This window comes from Atheta coriaria, unplaced genomic scaffold (genome assembly GCF_025399875.1).
Source record: "Atheta coriaria isolate IRGN ID8LTWV9N9 unplaced genomic scaffold, Caltech_Dcor_3.1 hic_scaffold_2_pilon, whole genome shotgun sequence".
In the NCBI taxonomy this organism is placed as follows: domain Eukaryota; kingdom Metazoa; phylum Arthropoda; class Insecta; order Coleoptera; family Staphylinidae; genus Dalotia; species Dalotia coriaria.
In genome coordinates this window covers 2257475-2271387 of record NW_027045444.1, presented here as the reverse complement: position 1 = coordinate 2271387, position 13913 = coordinate 2257475, and the positions used below count along the sequence as shown (strand labels likewise).

Genomic DNA, 13913 nt, shown 5'->3' with positions numbered 1-13913 from the left:
TGATGTTTAAAATTGCTGTTGCAAATTATACTGTCAATTATTATATATCAAGTTTGATAGCCGATAACATAGAAACCGTTAAGGATACAACGTTGAGAATCATATATTATTTAAACAATTTAATTGCCTTTAAATTGATATTTTGTTATTTGTATTTGAGTAATATTTAAACAATTTATGAACGTTTAAAACTATTGTTACAACTAATCCAGCCAAATTGTATTCAAAATATTCTGTCATGTTTAAGGGCTGATCAATTCAAAACCCTTGGAGATAAAGGCACAAAATTAAGTGCATTTAATAGATAATTTAATTATTTATTAGAATATTTACTAGTTTTTATGCTTAACTTAAATAAAACCGTATTTTTTTGCTTTTAAAAATGTTAATACATTTTTACAACTTTAAATTTTTAATTTCTGCAAATATTTTAAAAACTCAAATATTTTCTAAATTATTACCGTTATCAAAAATTTCTATTAAAATAATTTATAGCCAATTAAATAAACTATACATTTATTTTTTAAACTATTCAATACCTACTAAACTACCCCCTGTGCGTGCATTCAAAGTCATTGTAATAAACTCTCATAAAACCTTCATCACTGCACTTATAAAATCGATGGAATAAAGTTCGACGATGAGTGAAAACAGGAAAATAAGCATTAAAAACAATGCTTATGCAAATTACGCAAGAAAACGATCGGTTTCCAGCCGCGCACACACACCAACGCGCTGATTACATGATTGCGCAGCAGAAAAAACCGTAATTTGTCGGCGCATTCGCATGTCTCGCTTCTCATTGGTCAGCGGAAAGAAAAATGAGCGAAAAAATGAAACACAACCGAACGCTGGATAATATACAGTGTACACTGATGGAAAACGAGAAAGAAATGCAGTGGAAAACTGGGAAAAGCTCGTTAAATAAGAATTAAGCATTAAATGAGGCGCGCGAAGCGAAACACGCGAGGAAAAGGCCACGCAAACGAAGAAAAAAAACACGACGACGAAGAACAAAAAATCACTGCGATGGTTATAGCTATATAGGGCCGTATGAAAATTTAGTGGCGGAATGGGCACGATTCATAAATCACGCATTTTTAATCCTTTGCTTTTGCTAGGAAATGAAAAATATGAGAAACAAAGAAGAACGGGTTGAAAACTAAGCAAAAAATTAATGGATTTCAGTGAAAAAAATCAAGTTATATGGAATCATATTTTTTAACATAAAACTAATTTATTTCAAACAATATTTTATTATTTATTATGATAATTTAAACTAAGAGAAAAAAAATTTTGTAAAAAATTTGTAAAGTCAATTTTAAACGTTGATAACTTTTATAGTTATATGAATATTACAAATGTTTTAAGTGTATATAATGAAAAATATAATACTCTATAAAATTGTTATAGTCATAAAATGTGGTATTTTTATTATAAAGTAACTTAAATTGGGTTTAAACTTTTTCTGTTTTCTTGATATCTTAAAATATGAAATTATGCAACTTTTTCTTTAAAAATTCATAAAAAATTCAAATTAAATAGTTAATTAAATACAAAAACACAACTATAAAGCCAATAAAATTGTCTTTCATATAAACCTAACCTCGTTCCTGTACTTCTTTTCAATCAAAAGTTATTGAGTTTCAAAATTGACGTATTTCTTACAAAACACTTTTAAACCAACTTTCATAATTTTTTGCAATACAAATTTTAAAAATCAATAAAAAATAGTAGTTTTTCTTAAATCTTTATAAAACATCACAGAATTATGAACAATTAATGTATTTTTAATATGCTAACAATTTCAAGTTTTTATCTTTAACAGTTCATTAATTATTCGATGTTAAACTTGATTATTTTTTTAAACTTTTAATTTGCAATTTTTACGTTTTTGCATAAAAATCCTTAATTTAACCACCAATTCTAGCTTTATGATACCCAATACTTAATTATATAAACCTGTAATTATGTATTTCGTAAATTTTGCACCGTTTTGTAACGTTTTGCATCGTTTAGCTCACATTTTGCATTTTTTTTGCATTTCGACCCTCCCTATTCCGCATTTCCGAAAAAAAACGCGCATGATACACATCATGATTAACTGCACCGTACATTGTCTTCTTTTTATCCCTGGCCCGCTTGAATTGAAACATTGAAACGTTGTAAAAGTGCCTTTAATCATTCGAAAGGGAATAAAAAGCGAAGCGGAGGACAGGTGTGTGGCGTGCTCGCCGGCTTGTGGGTGGTTAACGGCAGCAAGCCAACACACATCACACACAACGTACAACATCTTGAGCTCTGAATATGTGTTTTGTGTTTCTTTTTCGTTTTTCGGCCCGCGAAAGGTGCGTACCGCGCGCGATGAGCGTACGCAAAGTAATTGTCTTCGTGGAACGCTTATTAGCGCCGCGGCATCGATTCGATTCGTCGATAAACGCAAACAGTGAGCTGAGAAATCCACGCATGCATTGAAAAACAAGCAAGCAAGCAAGCCACATGTCGTCACCGCAAATGGTTTTAATTTTGGAGGCGTTTTTCACGTAGGAAATATAATTTCTTACTTGATTGAGTTCGAAAATTAAAAATTGTATTGAAATAAACTTGTTTCACGTGATATCTAGGGTAATTTTTGAGATATCTTTAATCCGTAAAGTTTATTATGTAGAAAATTAAATTATCTTTAATTTATTTTAATAAAATTTTATTGTATCATTATTAGTTTAAACAATATTTGCAATGAAAATTTATTTGTACAACAAAATAATTTGTATTTTTTAATGTAAAAAGTTCAATTTCGATAAAATATTAAAATTAAATACACAGATATAAAGATAATTTAATACTCTATAAGTTTATTATAGTACAATATTTTGGTATTGCTAATAAATAGTGCGTTATCTGCGTTTGAAAAAATATTTAATTTTTAGTTTTAAAGTAATTGCTTCAAAACGATACTAAACTTTAAAACCTTGTATAAACCGCAATTCTGAAGATATCTACAAAGTATGAACGTTAGTTAATAGTGCAATTAATTGGCTATAAATTTATTTTAATAAAATATTTACCTATCGTTAATGGTTATCATGCAATTTAAGATTAAAATTTTTTGTTCTTAAAACCTAAATTTTGCAACAAAATGTTTAAATAATTATAAATAATAAACTACAAACTAAACAATTAGTTTAGCTAGTTCCAATTATAAATAATTAAATTATCTATCACATGAAATTTTCCGCATGTTAATATCTTTAAAGGTTCTCGAGTTATCCGCCCCCAAAGTTGATGTAACATATTCCACGTAAAAATGCGCTTACATAACCTATTTCCTAAGCGATTCAACCGTTTTCCACGCCGATAAAACTCGCATTCGTAACTTTTCGTCGTTGGTGTGTCTTGCGTTGACTTTGATATATATCCGCATCGATTTTTATTGCCCCATTGTGAGCGCGGCGAAAGGGTTGCTGCGTTTTCGAATTGAAGTCGAGTCGGTTGCCCGATTTGCATATGGCTCGCGGCTCGAATCGAATTTATTTATTTCCTCCTCTCTTACGTCGGACGCACCTTTGCGTCGGTGGGCCGTGACATCCACCCGAACATCGAAAGCTACAACCCTTTCGTGTTACGCATATTTTTACGCTCGCGCCCACGCGATCACAAAAAACGCCGAGCGTCGAGCGATCAAAAGAAAAGCACGCGGGTGGCGCACGCGGCCGACCAACTGCCCAGCGAGCGGACAGCAGTTGCTGTAATTTGTTAGAGCTGCGATTAACAATTTAAATTTCAATGCAACAAACAAAAACATTGTGTGGGGCAACATTTGGTTGATTTCGATTGTGTCCACTTTGAATGCGCACAAAAGGGGTAGGTTTCAAGATATTGACATTTTGTAAAGAGCAACGTATAGTTTATTTAATTGCCTGTAACTTATTTTAATAGTATTTTTCGTAGCTGCTATTGTTTTTATGATATTGGGAATTTAAAAAAAATATGTTTTTATAATTAGTAATTATGTAAAAAAAACATAAATTTTTATTTTCTTTATTACGTCCAAACGGTTATAGATACGTAAAAACTTTATTATAATATTTTTATTGCCAATTAGACGTTCTATTAATAACTGTTTAAATCATTCAAATATTAGAAAAAGTACGTCGTGTACGTGAGTTTAAAGTGTACTATCTAAATAGATTATTTCTACTCAATCAGTGCAGTAAAAACAAACAACTTTTCTTAAAACCGCAATAACTCATTAGTCTTATATAATACGGCAAATATGTATTATAAACAATTTATTGTATATTAAATTGTCTATACTTTCACCTTAAGACTGATTTGGTATTTTAAAAACTGCATTAATTACAAAACTTTAAAGTTAGGTATGCAAAATAATAGCTTTCAAAATCAATTCTTTTTAAATTCAAAATTCTGTCTAAACCATCCAAGATACATCAATTTTTAATTAAAATAGAATTATAGAAAATTAAATTGTCAATATAATATCATTATAAAATTTTAAATATCTTAAAAATTACGCTTGGTACAAGCCGTCAAAGTTCCAACTTTAAAGATTCCCTATTTTTTAGAACCCTTTACACATTTTCGCGTTGATTAACCGATTGCAAACAAATTTTGTGACCAAACTAAAACATTTACGATCGCCGATTTGCATTACCGATACAGCAGTGTCCATCCTCCACCGTGAAAATAAATCCGTCTTGAGCATTAGACGAAATCGCCGGCGACATCGCCAGTTTTAATCTCGCATGACGCTGCGCCGAGTGTTAAATAACATTTTACAACTTTTATAACGTACGACATTAGCGCGCGCGCACACACACATCTTCAGGGCTTCTTCAGTGAGTAAAAAATATTGTCCTCGCGTCTGGTGTAAGTGATCGTAAAATTTGTAATTTCGCCCGGCGGCAGCGCAAAAAATCCAACTCCCTGCAAAAGGAAGCGACCGGCCAGCGCGCAGGACGAGTCCGCATTTGAAAAATGAAGAAATAAACAGAAAACAAAATTAAACGATGCGATATAAAGCGACATAAAAACTATAAAGGTGTATGCGTACATACAGTGTGTTTAAATATTTATTAAATTCTTTTTTCTTTTAATTTTTTTATTTTTTGTTTTTTTTGTTAATTTTTTTTCGGAAAAATAAAAAAAAATTATGTTTTGGACACATGGTATGTTGTGTGAGATGATGATGGAGGTTATGGGGTGTGCGGAGCATGGTGGTATTATATAGCATTACATAGAGGCACAAATTCCGACGACCATATTTATAATCCACGTTTAATTGGCAATAAAAGCTTTTTATTCGTGTCTACGCGGTCAAACACGCCGGCCGAGACGAGTATGGCGATGTGTTGCTTGGTTTATGCAAACATTTTAAGGTATATCAACAGATTTTGATAAGAAAACTTATATTTTAGTTAAAAATCGCAAATTTTCAGAAGTTAAATTGATGAAATATGTTTTTTAGTATTATTTCTTAAATTGTAATAAAACTATAATAGATACGAAAATATTTTTATATACAAATTTAAAGCCAGTTAAATTTGATATGACATGCTTTTTAACAATTTAAAATATATTAAAAATTACTATACATTTAGTTAATCTAAAGTTAAAATAATAATTTTTGATTGTTAAACTAATTCAACAAATCTTTTAATTTTATTTTTAATTTTCGGACTAAACCCTCAAAGGTATAAAAATATTGTACTAAAATAAATTATTAACAATTAATTAAACTATAAGCTGCTTTTTTCCAATTGCAAATATCTTAAAAATTACGCATGTGACAAGTCGTCAAAGTTATAACAATATTTTGATGAATAGGAATCAATTAGCTGACATTTCAAAAATGTATTCTAATTTTACATTCAAAATTGTGGCTAAACTAGCATAGCTATCAAAATATTTAACTATAATAAATTTATAAACAATAAATTAATCAATAAGTATCTGTTTTCAAACTGTAAATATCATAATTATTACGCTTTATACCGCCATTTAAAGTTAAACTTTCAATTGGAAACATTTCTCAACTCATAACATGACAAAAAAAATTAAATTCTAAATAACGCCCAAACCATAAAAGTTACAACAAAAATGAACTATAACAATTTTATAGCCAATTAACCAAACTACCCTTATCACTTATCACATCACAAATATCTCAAAAACCACCCGAAATACAAGCATTCAAAAACCCATTCAATCAATCATCCATTCCACCTCTAACAAATTTCATCATTTGAGGTTATAATACCTCTGAATCCATCACCCTCATAACATTTTAGGTTATGTAACATAATATAATATTGTGCAAATGCGAATACGAGTGTGCAGCTATTTTTGCGCGAACGTATTCACCGTTTCATCGATTTGTCGCGTTGTCGCCCCACACATGCTCCCCGCCACCTTCAGCCACCCCCGCAAGGGTGCAACGTATGTGCATCCCCCCTCGATAACCGACCACTGCACATTGCACACTTCACACACGCAAAGGGGAGTATATGTGGAGCATGTGCTCACGGAGGCGGCGCCTAACCAACAGAGCCTATGTACTATGTACGAACCCCGTCGGAATTCGCATGTGCACAACCCCCAAACGTCAAGGGGATGCACACGTATAAATTCGCAACGTATACGTTTGCAATGCAATTCACATCACACCACAATTCATTATTTTTCTTTATTTTGATGATTTTTTGGTGTAAAAATTTAATTCATGGTTTCATCACTTTTTCACCCTTTTGGGCTTTACTAACGGTTGTAGAATCTTACACGGAGGTGTCAATTATCCGATAATTTCACGCTTGGCGCCCCATTTCGTCGCGGTTCGTTTCCGCCGAAAAGTTTAGATAAAATCGCCGAAAAACACAAAAAGTATCAACACGATAATAAAAAAGCAAATAAAGTGTGCGTGATAAATATCTAGAGTGTAATAATCTATGGATATCTTTGTGTTGAATGTGTGTTTGTGCTAGTTATCAATGATTTACAAACGATGAGGTTTTTAACCCTTTTTCTGAGCACACGGTTTGTAGCAGATGTTTTCTTTGGGTAATTTAATGTCTGCGTCTACCTTTTCTTGTTTGCTGGGTTGGGTATCAACACTAAGGTGGTTTTTTATTGACTGGATGATGACTAACATGCGCATCAATTTACTATTTCATTAATTTACATTTAACCCTTTTATTTTGGTTTTTATTGAGTTTTTTCATTGGAATTATGGACATAAATATAGAAGTAGTTGAAATTTTTTATGTTGTGACTTTGAGAATGAATAACTTTTGAACTAGTGAATATTTTTCAAATGTTTAAAATGTAGATGAAAGATCGTCTAATTGTCTATACATCTTATTAAATATAGATAAATTCAATAATTATTAGTTTGTTAAAAATAAATTTAAAAAAAAATTAAAATTTTTGACTGCAAAAATTAATGTCACTTTTGATTGCTTATAAAATACGTAATTTTATATCAAATTATATTCTGTAAACGTCAATATAAACTATCACTAAATATCTACCCCTGTTCCTAATTTCACTTAAATCCAACTATTATAACCTAGTGAAATTCAACTTTAAAGAAAAAAATCACAAAATTCTCTTCATCACAATTTCTCTAATTTTACTAACTCCTAGAACACTAAAAATAATTGCAATTACTATATATTTCTGCCTAGGACTCTTTACTTTTAATAAATTGAACTGATTACTAATCAATAAATAAACGTTTGAATGAGATGAGGTCATTCCGGCGTTGTTGAGTATGCAGCCGTGCAGCCGGGCGCATGTTGTGTCCGAGGGGCAGTGAGCGCGGCCGCGGGGGTGGTTTTCAGTGGGGCATTGTTTCCAAACCGAAGATAGGGGGAGTTCATCGACATCGCAACTCACTATCATCCCCTGTACGAGTCGATATACGCTTAATGCCCCCATGTGTTCAAAAATAATTGGAAATCAAAAAATTTAAAAAATTTTAAATTAAAAAAACTAAAAATTTTGAAAAAATTAGAATTTTGATTTCTAATAATAAATCAGAGTAAAAACTGAGAATATAAAAATAGTAGAAGATGACTATAGTAGGGAAATAGATAGAAGTAGAGTCGTGATGACCCCTAATTCAGATTGCACCCTTTTTCTACTCCCTAATTTTTATACCCTTTTTAGCACAGAGTTAGCAATCGATTTAGTGCTTCATATTCAAAGTACTCATACTCCTAACACAGTGACTAAGATTATAAAACTAACCTTCATCTGTTTGTCACAAAAAATAACCTAAAACACCACTTATTGTTTTATTTTTATATTTTTAATTTTCTAACTAAACTATAATAGTTACAAAAATATTGTACAAAAACTAAAGATTGACAATTAAACAAACTATATATAACTTGTCTCAGAATATAAATTTGTCAAAAACTACCCAAGTTATTAGTTATCAAAGTGACAACTATAGTTTAAAAAAATGAAAACTCCAACCGGATTTCTGATAAATGCATACTGATTTTATAATTTAAATTGTGAGCAAACCGTGATAACTACCAAATAATTTAACTATAAATAGTTTATAGCCAATTAAATTACCTATTAAGACAAGTTTACAACATTAAAATATTATAACAATTACGCTTTATATCATCAATCAAATATGCAACTAAAAATATTTACGATTTGCATTTCTCAAAATAACAAAAATTATTAAAATAAAAATTGTAGCAAAACCGTAAAAGATACAATAAAAGTTAACTATAATAAATTTATAGTCAATTAGGTAAACTAACAATTAATAATATTATCTATTGAATAAAATAATTCTTTTTAATTCAAAAATAGTTTTACTCGCAAAAAAACTTTAATTATCCTTCACATTTATATTTTCCTCCTCTGACCTCTACTACTCCTAAAAAACAACCCTAGTACTTTATTTTTCTTTGTTTTTAATTTTAATTTCCTTATTGACCCCTCCCTTAATGTCTCGTGATGTTTGCTCGCCCGGCGCATCCACTAACACACAAAAACTTTATGATATCAACACACCGATAATACTAGAGTGGTGGTGTGGTCTTTGGTCATCCTTTTGATTGCTTCCTTGGACACTACACCACCACCCGCACCCCTGTCGACGTTTTGCATTTCATTTCACTGCGTCGTTTTAATAAAATTTTAATAAAAACCCTCCGATCGCGCGGCTCGCAAATGAAATATTTTCTTTCGCGGAATGCTGGATATCGAATGCGTCCGGCGATCGAGAAAATCGGAAAAACGAGATTAATTTCGCATCAGCCCTTATTATTTATGCAAGAGGGCGCAAAAAAAATGTTGCGAGACGTATAATCTAATAAAATTCAGTGAAAGAATACTGATGTGTTTTAAATGAAAAGAAAATCAACCCTTTGATTTAAGTCGGCCAAGTTTTAGGAAGAAAAATATTTAGGGGTTGAGTTTTTAAAGGGGATAATTTTTTTTTGATTTTCTTTGAATGTGTTTTTTTTTTTTTGGAGTAACTTCAAAGACGAATAACTCTGGTAATTGATAAGATTTTTGAAATTTTTAAAAAGTAAATGAAAATATACCTAATTGTTTATCATTCATAAGTTTAAGATTGTTAATATTTGATATATACAGTATGTTTATAATTAATTTAAAAAAAGAGTCATAAAAACTACAAAAAATTTTACTGTCAACTTTGACAGCTTATAAATTGCACAATTTTAATTCTAGGAACACCCTGTAAATTGCATAATAAACTTCGTCTATTTGTTCATATATATGCAAAATTTTAATTAAATCGGTTGATTACAAATAACCTAAAATTTAATTTCTAAAAAAATTACAACAAATTTTTACTTTTTTTCCTGAACCTCACAATTTTTATTCAAAAAAAGAACAATTTGTAGTCCTCACACGTATTTCCCGTCGACAAGTTAATTTTATGAAAAATGACGATGACACCCGCCGTCATTCCGGCGGTTTTTCCGCGGAAAATCGTTTCGTCGTTGGTGAAATTCAGCGGAAAAAAGGCGCCGACGAAAAGTGTCGGCAAAGTGGTTAATGTGTGGCGGGTGAATAAGTGCCGTTTGCACCTTTTGAATACCAAGGAAAAAAAGGGCCGCCGGAAAAAAGGGGTGAAAAACGCGCCGGCAGTTTTCGATTATGTTTGATATTAATAGTCGGGGCGACGTCGCGAATAATAAAACGGACGTCGATTTTCCGCCCGAATTGCGCACCGGGAAGAAAAATTCCCAGCGGGCACAAGCCCTTGGATTGAAGGGTTAGAGCATGATTAGTAAAGCAGACAAATCGGAAAGAAATCAGAGATAAAGAAAACGTGAAAATAGTGAGTGCAAAGTCCAAAGTGAGATTAAAAAAGTACGAATGATGGAATGCAAAGAGTGCAAACTTTAAAGAAGGATAAGACTTCTTCTGGAAGGGATTTTTGAAAAATTCAAACTGTTATTAAAAAGAATTTAATTGCCTATCACCTAGTATTTAATTTGATTAAAAATTTTGGTAAATATTTGTTTTATTGCTTATTTTATTAGGAAAATCAATGAATTATTTTTTTTTTTACCAAATTTTAAAAAGCGATAATTTTGTTATGATCTTATAAATCCTAAATTTTAAATCGGATACAAATTAAGCATTTGATTGCCTATAATTGTGCCAAATATGAATATACTGGGTGTTTGTTTAATCATATTTTTTTAAGTTTTAAAACGAAACCAAAAAATCGGTATTTATCTCATAGAAAATATGAAGTACCAAGTTTAACTTCTTGTAACTCCGAAAATATTAAATATTCTAACACCCTGTAAACTTGTTCATAAAGTACATTTAATATACTATATTTTCTCCATATTTCATAAATATGCATATATTTTTAGTATATTTTAACAAACATTAAAAAATTTTCAACAAATTTTAGCAAAACTTTGCCTTTCCAACTTTACCTTCATATGTCTCAGATTGTTTTTGAAATATTTTAAATTTTTAAAAATTATTGGAAAGTACGACTCTCTGTTTATATCTCTACCTAATTTCGTTACTATATCTTAACTATAACACTACTTAAATTGAAGTTGAATAAAAATTGTTTGTTTTGCTCACCAGTGTGCAGTCTTGTGTGTTGCTGGACGTGGCTGAGCTGCTTGAAGCGGCGATCGCAGTAGGAACATTTGTAAGGCTTCTCGCCGGTGTGCACCCGGATGTGCTGGACTAGCTGATGATTGCTGCTGAACGACTTCAGGCATTGCTGGCATTGGTGAGGCTTGACTTCCGATCGGCCGCTGATGTCTCGGGCGTGCATGTGCATTGCTGACTTTTGCATAAAGATCTGCAACAGACGCAAACAAAAAACGGTCAGAATCCGGAAGTAGTCACATGAGTGTTGTGTGAGGTGAATATTGTGTATGTAGTGCAATAGTAAAATCGTAGAGTTTTTAATAATTCAGCAGGTAACTTTTTACAAAACCGGAAGTGAACATTTAAAATTAGTATAACTTGACATCCGGGTATGATATCACAAAAATTTAAACGGTATTTTATTAGTTAGGTTATTTTTGATCAAATTTGTTTTTAGTAAACCGGAAGTTTTAGTTCTGGAGGCCTATATCTTGAGAACCGGAAATGATATTAAAAAAGTTAAAACGGTATTTTGAAGATACTCTATTTTTCTATGAACTGACAAAATTTCGTTTTATTATCACCACTTTAAAGGACCTTACAGTGAGTTAAAACCTAAAAATCAATTTTCAAAAATTTTAAATTTTAAAAACTTCCAATTTTACACTCAATTTAAACAAGTTCTATAAATCTCACAATATTAATATTAATATCAAATTAAAGATAATTTTATTGGCTTTTTCCCACTTTTTAAACCAACCCCGTAGAATTAAAAGTTTTGGCTCTATAAATAAAAAACCAAACAAAATCATTTTTCACCAGTTTTGCGTTGAATAAAAAAGTATAAATTCCGGGAAAGAGTTGAAAGTTACCTGCAAGGGGGTGCTCATCGTGACCTCGCAACTCTTTGCCACCCCCCGCGATTTTAATTCGGACGGCGTGGAGCGCGTCGCGCCGTCTCTTTAATTCGTCATTATTAAAATAATGTGCTTCAGTTTTAATATTTCATTTCACCTTCAGCAATCCGGCGCGCGGCCGCGCTGATTCTCGTTATGCGATTTTAAACTTTTCTACTTTCTACCCCGAAGGACCTTTACATAAATTGGAAAAACTTTTCATTAAAATTCCACTTCTTGCGCACGTCTTCAATTCTTTCATTTCAAATCTTTCGAAGGGCTTAAAAAGCAAAAAACCTGCCAAAGAAAAAAAAAAAAAAAAGAATCAAACAGACGGTTTGAAGAAGAAACGAAGAAATTAAAAATTAACATATTGCAATATACCGGAAGTGAAATAATTGCTTCATACACCACATGTGTTGTTGATTTTTCGTTTTATTTTCTTCGCGCCGCGTTGGGTATCGAAAAAAGTGAAAGCGTGGGTGGGTCGAAGGCATGGGGAAGCGTTCTAATTGAGATTGTGGGCACCTACACCGACGCAGCACAATTTTGTAACCGAGAAAAGCAATTTTTTGTTGTTGCACTCGATGAATGCACAGAATGTACGCACATAAAATAAATCGAATATCCCTTGATGCCTCAATGGGTGCAAGAACATCTGCTTATTCATATGAACATTGGACACCATACGGTGGATCAAACATTTGAATATCCAATAAATTTTTGTATTTTTTGTTGAAATTTTATTAAAAAATGAGGTTGAATTTTTTCAAGATGTGTTTTTTATTTTAAAGTAAATTTAAGGGTAGTTCCAAAAGTGATAGAGGGTTGAAATTTTGTGGAATGGTAAATAATTTGTGATACTTTATATTAATAAAAAGATTTTGTTCTTATATATTATGGTTTGTTTGTTATTAATGTTTAAAGTTGATTAACAAATTAAACTGACTCAAAAGTGATTTTATTTTCAATTGCAATTTAAGGGTAGTTTGGCATAAGTTAGAAAAATGAAATTTGCTATAATAATAAACAATTAAACGTACTATCATACAACGTCTAGAATTTATTGATATTCGTACTAGTTATTTAATTATGATACTGTAAAATTACTTTTTCTAATATTAAAATTAAAAAATATTTGAAATATATTTATATTTTAATCACATATTAGAAACACTTCCTGGTTAGATATTAATATGAAATCTTGCAAAAGTATAGTTAATTAGTCATATTTTAATATACCGTTTACTACGTAACGATATATCAAACGGTGTATTAATTATTCACTGCCAAAATATATCAATTCTTATAAAAAAATCTCTAAAACTTAACATAACAAATTTTAAAGCCAATTAAATTCCCTTCAAAATGACATACAGTATATCTCTGTGCATTAATCCTAACCTATAAATATTTAATCTTAAACTTGCATCTTCCAAAATTACTATTAATTCCTCTCTGCTTCACGCTGGAATTATTTGTTACAAAAGCATTTCAAGTGCAGGCAAGTGCAAGTGAGTGTCATCGGTGCAGAAGCGACAGTCACGGTCGTGTTTATCTTGCGCCGCAGTTATCTCGCGCTGATCTTGAAACTTTGTTTTCTGCGCGCAATAAAACGACGCGTTTAACGCGCCAGCCATGAACGAACGGCGATAAAAAAATAAATGCACGCGCACATGCATACGAGTATGGTGAATCAACATGCGTTTCTTTTTATTATTTATTTATCTCGTCGCTGCTGGCCATGCGCAGCGTGCAATATGCAGTGCTGTGATATTTCCAGACGACCTTGCCACGAATTCGCAAAAAACTCTGTGTATATCATAAGAATGCATTGAGACCAAAAATAGAAAGATTTCGTCTGATTTTTTTATA

General features: G+C 31.3%; 1 protein-coding gene across 11 annotated transcripts in view; it reads right to left on the bottom strand.

Moving 5' to 3' along the window:
• The window catches only part of LOC135803497 (zinc finger protein 135-like), a 77982-nt gene that overhangs the window by 16998 nt on the left and 47071 nt on the right, over window positions 1-13913 (bottom strand). For all 11 annotated transcript variants that reach the window (XM_065317143.1, XM_065317148.1, XM_065317149.1 and 8 more), the window contains one exon: window positions 11128-11353. In XM_065317143.1, the coding sequence (XP_065173215.1) occupies window positions 11128-11353 (226 nt within the window). The remainder of the gene's footprint in view (window positions 1-11127; window positions 11354-13913) is intronic.